At 41.1% G+C, this 17,091-nt stretch overlaps 1 protein-coding gene across 10 annotated transcripts in view; it reads left to right on the top strand.

Moving 5' to 3' along the window:
• TP63 (tumor protein p63) overlaps positions 1–13,161 on the top strand; it is a 343,415-nt gene extending 330,254 nt beyond the window's left edge. For 8 of the 10 annotated variants that reach the window (XM_073675174.1, XM_073675172.1, XM_073675173.1 and 5 more), the window contains 4 exons: positions 6,006–6,163; positions 6,539–6,683; positions 7,875–7,968; positions 10,169–13,161. In XM_073675174.1, the coding sequence (XP_073531275.1) occupies positions 6,006–6,163; positions 6,539–6,683; positions 7,875–7,968; positions 10,169–10,465 (694 nt within the window). In that variant the 3' untranslated portion in view covers positions 10,466–13,161. Of the gene's footprint in view, positions 1–596; positions 3,692–6,005; positions 6,164–6,538; positions 6,684–7,206; positions 7,283–7,874; positions 7,969–10,168 lie in introns of those variants that run through there. The other 2 variants (XM_073675175.1, XM_073675181.1) reach the window with 2 other exon arrangements.
• The last annotated feature ends 3,930 nt before the right edge of the window (positions 13,162–17,091 follow it).

Here is a 17,091-nt window from a genome sequence, read left to right as displayed (position 1 = left end):
AATCTCTCACCGTCATAATGGCTGTTTTGTGTAATAGTATGCTTGACTTGCTGATAATTTAAACTTAAGGCATTAAGATTGTTTTGTTACTGGAGACATATCAAGATGGAACAGTAGGAGGAAGCATTATGTTTCATTCCACCTAAACCATACTGCTTGTCCTGCACTCCTGCTATTGGCTTGAATTTCAGGAAATTACAGAGCTGGCACGTGTTGTAATCCCAACATTGTAAGCCTTTGTTTTTAGATCTTTGTGGTACACTTGCTCTCTCACGTCCATTTTCCCAGAAAGGCAATATTGTATGAATATTTGTTCGACTTGTGCCAATTCTAACAGAATAAAGGACAGACTAAGACATTCTTAACACCTGGCCAGTGGGTACACACTGTTAAGAGGAGCATGTTCTACTTTGCTGTCCTTAATTCACTTCTGGAAGTTTTTGAAAGTCTCCTACTGCAAAATAGTTAGTGTAGGTAACAACATATCTTCGTCCCATCCTCTAATATGTCATACTGTGGTCATAGTGGTGTCGCTGCACTTTCCAGCTCCTCATCTTCATCTTTTCTTCTTTTCTTCTCTGGTTTCTTCTTCACAGTCTCCTATCCACCTGTTTCCGGAATGAACTCATGGAACCTCGAGGAGAACCTCTGAAAGACAAAGATACCTTCCCAAAACACTCAACATTCCCCCACCTTGCAATGTTTCCATAAAATATAGACTATTCATCATTCGGCCTTGCTGTAGAACAAATACTGCTGTTATGGATTCCACCAGATTTAGACCTTTTCCTATATATTTCTCTATGCAGACTGCTATATATAGAGGCCTTAAAGCAGTCTTTAGTTCTACCTTAATGCACTTAATTTTACTCTAACAGTTTGATCAAAGATGACAAATGATGATTATGGATGTTTTTCTTAAGAAGATTTAGGAATATTTCTTCTGCGTATGGTATATATTCACTTTTACTTACTGTGAATGTTAATGGAGAGACTCACTGTCAACTCTGTATCTATGATAATGGATATAGAGATATACATTTCATATAACACAAATATTATGGGGCCTGTTTACATCAGAGGGATAGTTTTGCAATCTAAAAATTAGTAATTTTTTTAATGTTTATTCTTATGCCCATACTACATGTTTTGTTAATTTCTGTAGTGCGTGCACAGTATCGGTTACAAGTGATAAGAGGCAACCAAGAAGTTTGGTTTTTAAATTCTCATTAAGAAATCTCTGCAAGGGTGAGATTTCCCTGACAGTTTGGCTATAAGCATTTTGTTTCATTTGCTTCATACCTAAAGCATTGAGACCATGTTTCCACGTAGCGTAAATCCTTTTTTTTTTTTCCTTTTGAGTTTTTTTGTGCTGAAAGTCGGCTGTGTTTAACTGTCCAAGCAAAGTAGGCCTGATTTCATGAAAACTCATGCCTATTCTGTATTTAAAGATGTTGTTGAACTGTGAAGTCTTTGGTGCATTTTTTTTCGCTATAAGATTTTAATAAATATATATACACTGCTCAAAAAAATAAGGGAAACACTTAACAGAATATAACTCCAAGTAAATCAAACTTCTGTGAAATCAAACTGTCCACTTAGGAAGCAACACTGATTGACAATCAATTTCACATGCTGTTGTGCAAATGGAATAGACAATAGATGGAAATTATTGGCAATTATCAAGACACCCTCAATAAAGGAGTGGTTCTGCAGGTGGGGACCACAGACCACATCTCAGTACCAGTGCTTTCTGGCTGATGTTTTTTAATTGCAGGAACAAAGGTTTTCTGTACAAAAAAAGTTTGAAAAATGCTGCTGCAAATCTACATGCATCAAGTAAAGGGGAAAACACAGCAAAAACACATTCAGAGAAGATTGGCCTTGCATATTTTGGTGCGGACACCTACAGAAAACATAAAAAGCAGTAGAAAAACTCCGCATTTATGCCACATGTGAACATAGCCTACCATATACTTTAAAGCCTGTTTTTGCTCTTGTGGTAAATAATTGAAGTAGCCAATCCTATTCACTCAGTTCACTTAAATAAACCACCATTGATTTACTATTGACCTTACATTAAAAATTACATCTAAAGTTTTAGGATCTTTTTCCTCAAACTTATTATTTTATGAAACTGCAAATCAATAGCAAAAACAGCATGTTTTATTGGGTCCTAAAGCTATGCTTTCTGATGGTCCATTTTCTAGTGACCCAATAAAAACAATTGCTATTACGGCATAAAGCTGCAAACTGGTGCACACCCTTTACTGCTGGATATACTGTATATGTCCCACAGAGTTGGAGCTGCTTATTGGAGCAGCTCTCCGATCTGAAAAATATTTACACCACCGAACCCCTTGGACAGGGGTGGGTCTGAGTAGGCTAGCTCCCAATAAAATGGGGCTGCTTACAATTGTTACTAGAACACAAGTAAAATGATAGTAATAAGACTATTTTAGTTTGTAGTCTTGTGCCTGTACTGCAGAAGTTCTCCAGACTGATGAGCACCTTCATTCAGTGGGAAATTTTCAAGTTTTTTGAGCAATTGTAGTCCTCTGATGTAAAGGGTTTCTGATTCAGGACAAGTGAGAAGCGTCCTTAATGGATGGAGAAGGTAATTTTAATAATGGAGCATATCCCAGGACCTGGATTAGGCATCTGAATCAGGAGCAGCAGTTATAGCGGATGTACTTCATTATTATGTTCCACCATAACTGGTTCTCTTTGATGACATGCTGTAGAAGTACTTTTGTTAGAAGTAGATATAGGGGGTGTAAGGAGAGTTGTTTTTACGGCTTTACTTTAGATTTGATTGTTCTTAAAAGCTGTGTAGTTTATTATTAAGGGACTCAAGCACTGATGTGTCAATTTGACAGACAATGTGCCTTCTAGCCTGTCCTTTTCAATGGCAGATGTGTATGGATTGGTGTTTATAATACTTGTGTCTATTTGAGCAGGTCTCAAATGTATACATTTATTTTTTTATGACGGTTTACTTGTTTTAAAAATGTAAAACACTGGAAAAAAACTTTTCCATGTTGCTGATGTTTGTGAATGCTGGTCATGTGAGATTATGTGCTGCTGGACAGATATAGGTGTTTTATATTGCGTATATTTTGGCAACAAGCAGTTTGGGCTTAGGCTTTGTATGACATTTTAGAATGAAGACACACATTTAAATTAGATTTTGGGTGGACAACAGAGATGAGTTAGTTGCATATGTATGAAAAACAAATGAATGGTGCTATCCAGAAGGAATGTGCATTGGATTAAGTGAACATCTCACTTGAAGATTAAGTTTAAATATCTGCAAATAATTGGTATAGTTTAATTATAATATATATTCTAATATTAACTATAAGACTGTAAGCTCGATCTATCATCACATCATAATGAAGTTATATATTGATACTTGGAAATGGCAATAGATTCAAACCCCCGATAACATGGTGGAACCATGTTAGAACGACTATTTTTGAAGATGCTATACTGGAGCAAACAAGGAGAAAAATACAAACTGTTACAATGTACTTTTGTGGTTACTCTGTGGTCATCAGACAATAGTCACTCGGTGGTATTATGTATTGTATTTTTCATTTGCATATTGTCAATGCCATTGGAAAAAATGGTATAGATATCAATGTTACCGCTAATGCTGTTACTATTGCACTGTTAATACCAAGGCTAGCACTGGATTGTATGCATTAAACTTACTGTGGTTTCTTATATTTTGTCATTCACTTTAAAATAATAAAATGTGATATTGCATAAAAATTGGAAAATTCTTTTTTTTTTTGCTTAAACAAATTCCTCTGGGTTTTCCCTTGGCATCCTTTTGACTTGCTGCTTCGAGTGGCTGCATGTTCTAAATTGCCAATAAATATTTATACTAGTTTATCTTGGACATCGGATGTCTTTTGCTTCCATTTCCTGTTATTTCTTGAACTTATTCCAGGTTTGTCGTAAGGCTATTTAGACAAACACATCAGTGTAGCTACTTGTTAAGTACCCAAACCCAAAAACTAGAGCTTCTCAGTTATTGATAATTATAATCAAGCATATTAAAGTGAACATATCATGTGAAAAATGCTATTAACCTGCAGATATGGGGTTAATTTGAAGGTTAATAGCATTCTGAAACTGCCCGGCGCTGACACTTAATTTCCCTCTAGCAGTGGGGGTTTAACTTTGCTCCCACAAGCGTTCTGCGTTCAATCATGGGGGTGGCGCTGGTGTGTAGTTCAGTTACCACTCTATATAGAGTGCGGTGGCTTCAACCACACTCCCGGCTCCGCATTGGCCAACAGCATGGTTACAGATGCTGCTGTCTATACACAGAGTGGTGACTGAACCCACTCCAGTGCCACCCCCACCCTCGTGACTGAAATCAATAACTGAAACCCAAATGATGTAGAGAGGAAAAAAGTTCATTTAGTCTCGGCAGTGGGGCTCTAAGTGCAGGAGCTGGGCAGGCTCAGAACGCTATTAACCTGCAGATTAACCCCATATTGTTGATAGCATTTTTTCATATCACCAGTTCCCTTTAAACCATTTTACAAGTGAAAGTCAACTGTAATTTCCAAGAGAAGATCATTGTATGGCTTCAATCCCGCCTCACATAATTTTTTTTTTGTTTTTAACTTTGCCAACCATCTTAGGTGTTGGCTTTCTTAAGCGGGAAAATAATGTGCAATGAAATAAATATCATGACCCATGCAAAACCCAAGTTACCTACTGACTTGGTATTTAGATGTTATGCTGTAATTACTTATTTAAAGTTAGTTTACAGAAAATGGCACATGTTAACATGATAATTCACATTAAATTAATGTTGGCCAAGCCTGATGATTTGTGGGAAATGGCCAACCATCTAATGTGTTTGGTAGTGTCCAGATTCCCCCTTTGATGAACAAATGTTGGGAAAAAAGAAGGTTCTCGTATGTAGGATTTTAATATGGTTGATCCTTTTATTCTTATGGAAAAAGCTGTCACCTGAAGTGTTTGGCAGCAGTTTACACCCCCTTTCCCCATTCAGAACACAAGTATGCTTGGTCGCTATCTAAAGTGTATGGCTAACTTTAGATGAATTTTAATAACTAAATACTTTTAGCTATAAATCATGAAAGTAGCTTTAAACAACCTTATGAAGGAACAAAAGTAAGTTGCGTGTAAGATCATTAGACATGTTCACCTGTTGGCCTAGGACTTTTTAAGGTATGTATGTTCTCCAGCCATTGAGGCAGCATTTCCAGTCATCATGTTCAGTAATAAAAGCTGAATCGTGCATTTTATGATAAAATCATAATTTTAAAAACTCCATTCTGTAATCAGTCTTTTCATCATTGTTAGCAATAGCCTGCAATGCACTATATATCTTTCCTCATTATCAAAACACCAATGAACGAAGTCTGGAATCTGAGTTGTGTAATTGAATCTTTAGGTCCTGCAGCCAGTGCCTCCGGGTGTGTGCTCACCACCTCCTCCGCTTGGCTTGATGCCGTATAGCTGGAGGGTGAGAGTGATCCTATCTCTTCACATACCTGCCCGGAAGATGTGTTCACTGATACTGAAATGATGGAGTCAGGGGAAAAAAATCACTACTTCCTCTTAGGAAATTAAAAATAGAAAATCTGGACTTTTAAAGGCGTTTATGTAAATCAGGTAGCATACATATATGCGAACAAACATTTGTGGCATTGCAAACAAAAGCTTCATGTCTCCATCTACCTTGTCCAAAACATCTGCTAAATTAGCACCACGGTGTGATGAATTGATGACCTATTAGAAGATTGAATTAAAGCAATAACCTTTTTTCTGTCTGTGGTCTATTATTTGATCGGTGGACGTATACACTACATTCTGGGATTTTTTATTTTCGGTTTAATCTGGGTTAGCTTTATTCTGTAAAACTGGGGTTTTAGGATGAAATAAAAATTTGTTTCAGTATTTTCACTCCATATTTGTTGTCCTATCTAACCATTTGGATTGTTATACCTTTGCAGATCGTCATTACAAGGACAGCCATCTTTTGGATCCGCATCTCCTCCCCTCAGCAAGATGAACAGCATGAATAAGCTCCCTTCAGTTAGTCAGCTGATGAATCCACAGCAGAGAAATTCCCTTACTCCAAATGCCATGTCAGATGGCATGGCAGCGAACAGTGAGTATATATTATGTACTAGTCTTTGCTTAGTTATTTTCACCTTGGCTATTTTAGATTGACTATTATTTGTGAGCCTATAAAAACATTGCATATTGAAAACTGCAGACAAGTTGGAATTTTACTTATGAGTCAGATATACTGTAGTATAGGCGCACCATCTCCAATATCAGAAATATTATTTCAGTTTACTGGCTGTAGAAACGGGCTCATTTTTCAATCTGTTCATCACCACCATTTTAAATTTTTTGCGTTACATGCAGATATGATGCATATAACGTATCATTAAAATCACATGGTTCTCAAATAGATTGTTTACATGGAAAAAAAATAAGTTCTTCAGTTACATTATAATCTGTTTCTTCTTGTTACCAGTTCCCATGATGAGTGCACATTTGCCAATGCCCGGAGATCTTAATGGACTAAGCCCACCACAAACGCTGCCTCCTTCCCTATCCATGACGAGCACATCACACTGTACACCACCTCCTCCATATCCAACAGACTGTAGCATCTCCAGGTAAGTGCACCAAGAGAAATACAGCAACAGAAAGTTATCTAGTACCTTTCTCCTTTTAGAAGGATGATCTTTTTTTAGAGATATCCTACCATCGGTTCTACAGAAACTATTCCACCACCATCCATTATGCCAAATACCCTACCATCTAGAAAGGCCAATGAGATGTGTTTGATGTACTAGTCTACTAGACATTGGATATGTTTAAGTCAAAATTGACCCGCTGGCTTGAATATGCAAGACATTTGGCATCATTTCTAAATTCTGCTTGTCCTATGTTTTGTATGGAAAATCTCAAGTTCTTTTTGTTATACCCTGATGGAACCTCCAGCAATTTCAATGCATCATGCTAAACTATAAATTATGATTGTTCTTTGTTTTGATAGACTAGATTACATGTCTGTTATTAACGTAAACATAATTACTTGTATGACTCGTGAGTGCCTTCTGCATCTTTTATTTGTCAACATCTAAATCATATTAAATATATGGAAAGTAAGGGGTTGTATTTTGCACCCCCTTACAGTCACCTGGGCTTGGATTCATCCCCCGCCCCTAATCAATTTGTGCATGCGTATGGACAAGTAAAAGAAAGACGTGAGGTGAGATCACACCAGTTTTACCTCTACAACCCAGTCCTTTACTCATTTTTGTATCGAGGAATACTTCTGGCTAACTTGGCTAAGTTTTGGGGACTTCACATCAAATTAGCGAAACTGCAAAATCTTTTCAACGCTGAAATATTGAGGTTCACCTAGAAGTACCCGACAACTCTGCCACTTTCAGCTACGCTACTTGCTTGGTCGGGTGCTTTGATCTTTGCTGTTATACTCCTGAGTTGACTTTTCTTGCTGTCATTGGGTCCCTCTAGGTCTTGATGCTTTTTCTACTTTCAGAGCATGTCTGAACACTCCAGCAGAAACCTTCATGTCTCATTATTCCGAGTGGAGACTGCCATTATAATAAAATTCTGTGCAAATTTGTTCTACACTTTTAGTTATCACATTTCACAGCTTTGATGTCAGTGCTCTTAAATGGGATGTTTTCGAAAATCCTCCAAGCGCTAAAAGATTCAGAAAGCACATAACAGATGTTATGTTGCCTAATATCTCATGTAGTATTCTGAAAATAAATGCTTCTTGTTCTAAATCAGGACCTGCTTTTTACACAAAGTATTTTTTTTTTGTCTTGTAGTTTTTTAGCGAGATTGGGATGTTCATCCTGTCTGGACTATTTCACTACCCAGGGCCTGAGCAGCATCTATCAGATTGAGCACTACTCCATGGAGGTGAGTTTCCAGTCCATTTCCATTTTAGTAAATATTTCAGATTTGACGTGTGGATTAATAAGAATTTCACTTCTGAATGGCTCTCCCCAAGTAACAGTGATTAAATTGGGGGAAAACTAAAACTTAAAAAAAAAAAAAAAAGCTAGGGAACCGTTTTTCTTTACTTTGAAAGTTAAAATACTGAACTAAGCATTTGTTTTTTAGTAGCCATAGCATTCAGATCCAACCATGATCTTTAAGAATATGTCTAAAGATACTTTTAGCGTAAGAAGTGGTTAAGTAAATTAAGAGTAAATTCTTTACATATTCAATGCTTCCTATTTTTGTTCTTCATATAGTAGGTGGTGATTGCTTGACCATTAGGGGTTTGTTTTATATGTTGCCATTAACCAGTTGTGGACAAATCCTTTTCCTCCTGTTCATGACCGTCATTACGGTTTGTTTTTTCGTACATGCAGTTTTAAAAGCTTTAATTTTTTTTTCTCCGTTGTATATTCACATAGTATTAGCCTTTTTTTTCATTATATGTAGGCCCTAATTTTTATATTTTGTCTTTTTGCTGATATTGGGGGGAAATGGAACAAAAATAAGAGAATACATGCCTGTTTTTAACTTTTTTTTTTTTTTTATTTTTTTAATCTTTTTAAATCTTTTTTCTTTACAACCATAAATAACCACTTAAATACACTTTCAATTGATTTCCATAGCAATTATTTTTACATATCAGCTTTTTTTTTTTTTTCATGTTCATGAGGCTACAAACAGTGATTTCAGTCGCAGTGGCTTTTTTTTTTCACTTCCTACATTTTTATTTCACACATAGTGCTCCCATAAGGTCATAAGAGATCTCAGGGGAGAATTCAACATTTAAATACATTATTACTATTTCTGCTTTCCCCTTTAACTTGGGCTTTCAAATTAACCACAGTTGCAGGGCAAATTCTGAGCTCATCTAGGTCTGCTAAGGTTCAACAGCTCCTGCTTCTTCCTAGTACCAAACAATCATATGATTGTTGCACTAGAAGAGGAAGAGCTGCTAGTGCTTCCTGTATTGTATAGACAGTGCTTGATCAGCACTGTTGATTACCGTCTCTGCCTTCTTGATAGTTGTATAAATAGAGATGGGACAATCAACTCACAGAACTCTGGCCCATTGGCCAGGTCAATAATCTGTGACTGCTGGATGGAATGCGAATCTTCTTACTTCCCGGCATTCCTGGTTCTTCTTTTGATTAGCAGGGCTAGTGCTGCGTTGTGTGTACATCATGTTGCAATAATGTCACGCCAGCTTAGCTAATTCAAAGAAAATTCAAAAATGCCGGAAGGTAAGATGATTTACAGGCCTCCTGTCCAGTTGTCATGGATTAGTAATAAATAGTGATGAGCGAGCATGCTCGTTACTCGAGATTTACGAGCATGCTTTGGTGTTTTCCGAGTATCTTCAGCGTGCTCGGGTGTTATGTTTTAGTCACTCCATGCTCATGATTTGTGACTGTTTGACAGCTTTAATACATGTGAGGAATGCCTGTTTCATAACACCCGAGCACGGTGAAGATACTCGGTGAGCCCCCGAGCATGCTCGCCGAAAAGGTTAACAGAACATGCTCGCTCATCATTAGTAATAAACCATCTCTGCCTTCTCTGAGATGAGTATTGCCATCTCTGACAGCCGACTCCCCACTACTGCAGCTGCTGACACTGTAATGACTTTCTAAAACATCATTGCAGAGTTATATGCAGACCAGCTTGAAGTTTTACGATGTTCATTTGTCCTCAAGCAATTTGATAAAGAAATTAAAATGCACTATAACCAAATACGCATTTTGTGGTCTTAGGTACAGGGAATGTGAAAGTAATATTTTTGAACTGCTATGTAAAATGTAAATTTACAAATAAAAAATTTAAATAAAAATCATGGTTACAGTACTGTAATTGATCATGCTGCTAATTTTAATGATAAACTGGGTTCAAGAAAAAATGAAAGATCTAAAAAAAATAAATTGTAATTTTTCTACTTTTTGTCATGTAATGAATGTGATTTCTAACTGGTGAAGCCCCAGCAGAAAAACATTCAGAAGCTGTGACATATGAATCCTAATTTGGTCCAGCTAGACTAATCAACTATTTGTAGAACGAATGGAGTCCATGTATTACCTTCTAGATTTGACCAAATGATTACCTTCATATGTTTATATTTTAGGACTTAATAAGTCTCAAGATACCAGAGCAGTTTCGCCATGCAATCTGGAAAGGTCTAGTAGAACACCGGCAAATCCACGAGTTCTCCACGCCTCCCCATCTGCTGCGGACAACAAGCAGTGCTTCTACCGTCAGTGTGGGATCCAACGAATCTCGTGGAGAAAGAGTCATTGATGCCGTACGGTTCACACTGCGCCAGACCATCTCCTTCCCTCAACGTGATGATTGGAATGATTTCAATTTCGATATGGATGCTCGTAGAAACAAGCAGCAGCGCATAAAGGAAGAGGGAGAATGACTATCTTCTTTCTTTTCCTGTTAACGTTGCTATGCAGGGCCAATATTATATTCTATTTTCATCCACTCCGTTTCCATCACTCGTCATTGTATTTATGTGTATATATATATATGTATAGGGATGAGTGGGGAGCAGACATTAGTTAGAGATGGAAGCTAAATGTAAGTCACCAATATTCCAGAACTATAAAGCCCTGTGTAGACATGATGCACCAACTGTGGTTACATAGTAAATATCAGCATGAATAATTAATCGTAGCGAAGGATGATGACAAACTGTTGTCTAGAAGGATTTGATCACATGCCATATATATCATACATAAACTGCCATGCTTTCATATGAAATAACGAGGAATTTGCTATTTATCCCTCAGACTACATTTCATTTCACTGTAAAAGTGGTGGCCATATTTTTGTTTTTCTGTATAGTGATGGGGAGAAATGATCTCTTCACCCTGTGTCTACACTGTTACATTTAGTAGCTTTTTCTGTGTAAGAATATCTCTGTACCTGCCACTGCCAGTTTTTGTAGGCCCTGTCAATATCATTTTCTGTTTTGAATCATGGAAGTTTTGAGATACCTGTCCTAGTTTATGACTATGAGCTAGAATATTGCACATGAGAATGAATCTTGTTGCACTTATTAAAACGTTGCTGTTCTCTTTGATCAGGAAAAAATGAACAAGGTTACAGGAATAGGAGTTGTCTATAACTTGGTGTATAATCTTATATTTTGCCCCATTATTTAGGGAGTTATGCATTGTCACAGTTGATTAAATTAGCCTACCAGCAATTTGCTTTTGTGCGTAGGCTACTTTATACCAAAGTGTTTACATTTCAGTATGCTACTATATTTCATAGCCCAAAGACTCTAGACTCAAGACTGTATAAGCACTTGGTTTTATCTGCAGACAACCCTGCTCTTGTTGACTATTGCTGCCAATGTTCTCGATTGTCTATCAAGACATTTTTAATACATGGGGCAAGAGTTGGTAGGAATCAATTACACTTCTTGATTCATCGGCGATGATCATAATCTGGCCACTGGATGACCGTGGTGAGAACCGCACCTTACCTGGTGGTATCTGCAGCTCTTCTTTTGATTAGCCGACCAGACTTGACATTGCAAAGATCTGATGCACATGTGTCAAAAGAAGAGCCACAGATGTAGACAGGTAAAGGCAATTCTCAAGGCTTCCGTCCAGCGGCTAGGCATTACTATTGAGGATGATCAACTAAGTTGTGTTAGTCGACTCGCACCAACTCTCCATCTTATGTAGTTACTTTTTTTTTTCTAACTTGAGAACTCACATTTTCAGCATCTATTAGTTGGTGGTTGGGGAGTTGTTGATTCTTGGTCCCTGCTTCTAAATTAAGTTGGGCAGGCACTGGGCTGTACACTTGTCAATTATATCATAATGTCAAGATCGAATTGGCTAGGTCACTGCAGGATAGATTGTATCATGGTATAGATATAATATGGTTATTTGTAAGACAAAAGGTACTATTCTTTCCATTGTGGCAGTAAACTATGATGATTAAAGGAATTCTGTCCTGGATTGTCTTATAAAGGCAACCACAGTCGATATGCCTTTTGAGGGCATATGTACATTATAGAGGGTGGTCTGCTACTCAGATCACGCCACTATCTTCCAGAACAAAAGGCCGCTCCAAAGCAGCTGCCAATCTGGATGACTTGAGTTGTTCCTTGTATTACAATTATGGATATATACAGATAAATGAAGAGCCTTTCTAACCCCAGCGCTTCGCTGTTAACATACAGTAGCTCACCATATGGCTCCACCTTTTTTCATGGCTTAGCTGATCTAATACTTGGTGAACACCTGGTCACACACAAATAGCATAGACACACTATGACATGGAGTAGCACTATGGATAGGATGGTTCTTGTTACAGCTGTGCCTAAATGACCACCATGTGGCTTTTTTTCTGAAAATAAGCTACTTGTTAGGAAAGGGACCTGAGGCAATCAGCTGTATACATGAGATTTTATAAATCCCACTAATGACTATATCTGGTCAGGCACTTAGTTTTTTCACTCACTGTCATTTATATGGGCCTATACTGTGTAAAAATATTGCAGACCTCTTTACTCATAGACTACATAAAGTGATATACGCTTTACTGTAAGTTGGTACATATCATTGTGCTACTGCTTATTATAGCACTGATATTATAAGCATTTTGTATATTTTTTTTCATACCTTTTTTACATTTTTGTATTTTTGGGAAACAGGACTTCCAAATGAGATTTATTTTATTAATATAAGGGCTTTAGTCGTAAACTGTCATTTTCAATTTTTTTTCCCCCTAAAAATTTGTACATATTCACCTTTAGAGTCCTATATTTCAACTATAGTGAAACTAATGGCACAAAATAAGCTGTTCACAATTGAAAGGGGAAGTCTTGCTTTTTCTCATTGTAATTTCCTAGATCCACTTCCTCAATGTCTGCTACCGTGTGAAGTAATGGGTGAAGACTCTGATATATCATTCATGTTCAATGTCTATAGCACTGGATTTTGTTGTCATTTACTACAAAAACTTAAAATGGAAAAAAAAAAATCTTGTTTCCAAGGTTCAAAAACTGATATTTTGTATGTAAATATTTTATATAATTGAAGATTCAATTATCGAAATTGGTTTTGATTTCTAAATAAAACAAAAAGCAAGGTTTTCTTGTGTTGTGATTCTTACTTCAGAGACTATTTATAAAATGGGTAAATACCTGTGTATTAAATGAAGCCTATCTGTCATTTTGGGTCGATTTTAAGAATAAGTTCTCGTGTGTGTGTACACTGGAAATAACATAATTTCTGCCGTAAAATAAATTAGAAACTGCAAAGGGATAAACCAATGAAATATTCAGGATATGTCTCTAATTTTTAGTTGTCTGAACTAGTGAATAGCTTCTATAATGTTTCCCATAAACAGTTCACATACACATGAGAGATTCATGTTCTTCCCCCTCTGTGTAGCATGTGTTCAGAAGCATAGGACATCACTACAAACATCAGTACTGAGAAGTGTAGCTGTGAATTCAGCTCTGGTTGAGGTAAACCACAACAAGTCTGTTTGTTGAAGACTTTTATTTTGCTTCCTCCCTCCTCCTGTTTCGACAGAGTTGGATATTAATTTTTTTTTTGTGCGAACGAGGAGTTGAGAAGGTGGGGGAAGAGAAGCGGTGGCTCATGTATATGTAGCACCCTGAGGATTCGGCTGCTACAGGGGTATTGCACCTCAACCCAGAGGTGTGATATTCCACTCCCGGGTAAGGATGGAGTGTGGACCTGAGCTCGGTAGGCTGCATGCACTACACACATCCCATTTCCGAGGAACAGGCCGACGGTACTCCCACTTAGAAATGTGCAGGTACGACCGAGTCTGTTCCTGGCTGGAGTGGGAGGGGGGTGGTACATCCCAAGTAGTGTAGGGGCAGATAGGGGGAGCAGCCTGGGTAAAGATAGGAGCTCATTGGGTGCTGGTCACCTGAGCTCACACATAGAGGGAGTATTTAAGGTGGGCACCATCAAAGAACAGGGTCAGTCAGTCTTTGCAGAGGAGTCAGTCTGTCAGAGCAAGGAGCAGAGAAGCCCCAGAGAGAGAGTGGAGCAGAGAAGGAAAGACCCAGAGGAGACAAAGAGAGGACTCTGAGAACCCAAATTCAATCCCCGGGTGAAGAGTCGGCAATAGGGTACCGGATCCCAAACTGGTGGGGGCAAAAGCACACCCTAGCCAGAGACCGGAGGCCGTGGGCAGCGTCTGCCACGGCCACCCACCACATCCACCCCGAAGGCATACCACGTGGAGGGTCAGGGAACCCAAGGCCAAGGGTGTCCCAACAGAAGGCCCGAGGGAGCTGGACCTAGGTGGATCACTAGTGGGGACGGCCAGAGGAAAGGACAGAAGGAGAGCTCAGGGTCACGCTCCGGACTTGTTTGGGGGTTTGCTGAATCCAGGACCTGGTGGACGCAGCACGGCTCGGGTGGTCACTTGAAGCTGGAGTGACCGGAACAACAGCAGTGAGTAAATACCCTAAACTGCACAACCCGACTCTGTCTTCATTTAACATCTATGCTGCACCACCACAACCCCCATCCTCTGCACCTGACCCCCTGAGGCTATACCCCACCCGTTGGGGGTTATACTACCGAAAGCTGCACCAACACCATCAGCCTCAGCGGACCCTGCTGCAGCGGCGGCCATAGTGACCGCAATACAACGGGTGGCGTAGTCGACATTAAGAACTTAATAACATCTGTAGGACTGCCACATACAACTGAGTTTGACACCCTGGGCACGGACCGGGTCACAGCCACTCGGAAGACTACAACTCCCATCTGATCCGGCTCCGGGTATTCCCCTAAAGAATATGGCCCAGGGGGCGCGTCAACTTTGGCGTAGTCGGCAGGATTACGTGCCCACAACAACCGGGTACTGCGTGCCTGAAGAAAAGAACAAGTTTACCTCAAAAAGAAGTCTCCTGCCGGTTCCGGAGGGTCCCCGCCATCGGACCCCATCACAGGTCGATTCCAGCCGGTTGTCCGCCATTAACAGCGTTTTCCCGCCATCTGCAGAGTTTCCCGCCACTGGGAGATGATTCCCGCCATTTCCAAAGGTTTCCCGCCTTGGAAGAGCGGACGCCATTATGGGCGTGCCAGAGGGTGGCAAGAGGCCACCTCCCATCGTGGGCCAGGACCGAAAATGGCGCCAAAAGTGGAAACCGCCCCCACCAACAGAGACTGTGATGCTAGAGGTGTCTGTCAGCGTGAAAGAACCGCCCCTGGAGCTGACAATCACCAAGTGGCCCCGGGACCGCCCTCGAAGTGGGAGGACTGAGAAGAAGAGAGAAAAGATGGGTGTTGCTTGGAGCAGTCTGGAGCGAGCGCACCCGGAGGCAAGAAGCCTGGAGAAGAGTATCGGAGGAGCTTACCCGGAGATGGCGAGAAAGCAGAGCAGCACCGGCCCGTTGGCCAGGAGCCTGCTAGAAACAGAGGAGGGAGAGCAGAGCAGCACCGGCCCGCTGGCCAGGAGCCTGCTGGAGACAACTGTAGGAGAGCAGAGCAGCACCGACCCGTTGGTCAGGAGCCTGCTGGAAACAACGACCCCACTAGGCCTAGTGGAGGTCCTAGCACAGCTCCCCCGAGACCGGGAGTGTGCACAGACCGCTCTGGAGGGCCTCGCACGGAGGATGGCCCGGGTGCAGCGAGAGACGTTGGCGGAGTGGAGCCGTGAGATGGCCCAGCAGACCGAGACCTGTCAGCGGAGCACGCCACCCGAGACGAGGAGGCAGACCGCCTCTGAGGATGGCGCGGGAGGACTGAAGGCCGGAGACGGCGCCGAGAAGGGAGCCGAACGAGTGGAGGCAGGTAAAGGGGACGTCTATACCCCAAACCGGGAAACCGCGTACCTGCCCCAGCTCCCCGTCGCAGAGCCCGAAGTCTATCCTGCCGTGCCCGTCGCTGCAACGTCACCGCCGCAGACTAGGCCTCAAACGGGAGCCGCGACCCCTGTGACGTCACACGCCTCGACCCCGAGCGTGACCAAGCAGGAAGTACCACCAGCCTGGTCGCAAGGCCTAGTACCCCCGGGCGCCGCAATACCAACAGCGCCCCCTACCTCCGCGGAGCCCCCGGCATGGTCGCAGGGCCAAGTAGCCCAGGGCGCCGCCGTCCTTACGGTGCCCTTCACTTTCCAGATAACCCGGGCGCTAACACCACCGCGCCCATAAAACCAAGAGTGCCGCATCTGGGAGAAAATCTATTTGCCCAGCATACGTGCCCGAACGGGTCTGAAGCTAAAGGAAACCATAAAGAAAGAGCAGGAGGACGCCGTCGTTAAGTACAGCAGAGTACAAGCTGTATATAGTTGCCCGTCGGGGCACCGTGAACTGTTACTGCCGCTATTATAGTCCCCGTTGGGACCAGAGAACTGAACTGTTAACCCGTGTGTCCCTATTCCCACTGACCGAGGACTGAGAGCGGTCATTCCTCCCTAATACCTGGCCGAGGACTGAGAGCGGCCACTACCCCTTTTGTAAATAGTTGCGCTTCCTAAAGCGCCCCCTACCGGTTTTATAGGAAAACCATTTTTCTAGAGAGACTGTCGCACTTTACCCGGTCACACGTTGCACAGTGACCGGAGGGAGGAGCCAGAGGCGACGAGAATGTTTTATATGAAAACTTTTATGCTAATATATGTTGTTTTATATGTTTTATATGTTTATGCAAAAATTTGTATGTTTTGTGGTGTTTTGTTCTTACAGCCCGAGGACGTGCTGTGATTTACCAGGGGGGAATGTAGCACCCTGAGGATTCGGCTGCTACAGGGGTATTGCACCTCAACCCAGAGGTGTGATATTCCACTCCCGGGTAAGGATGGAGTGTGGACCTGAGCTCGGTAGGCTGCATGCACTACACACATCCCATTTCCGAGGAGCAGGCAGACGGTACTCCCACTTAGAAATGTGCAGGTACGACCGAGTCTGTTCCTGGCTGGAGTGGGAGGGGGGTGGTACATCCCAAGTAGTGTAGGGGCAGATAGGGGGAGCAGCCTGGGTAAAGATAGGAGCTCATTGGGTGCTGGTCACCTGAGCTCACACATAGA

Source organism: Phyllobates terribilis, unplaced genomic scaffold (genome assembly GCF_046119375.1).
Source record: "Phyllobates terribilis strain yellow unplaced genomic scaffold, ASM4611937v1 Scaffold_3__8_contigs__length_932513732, whole genome shotgun sequence".
Classification (NCBI taxonomy): domain Eukaryota; kingdom Metazoa; phylum Chordata; class Amphibia; order Anura; family Dendrobatidae; genus Phyllobates; species Phyllobates terribilis.
This window is presented reverse-complemented; position numbering and strand designations above follow the sequence as displayed.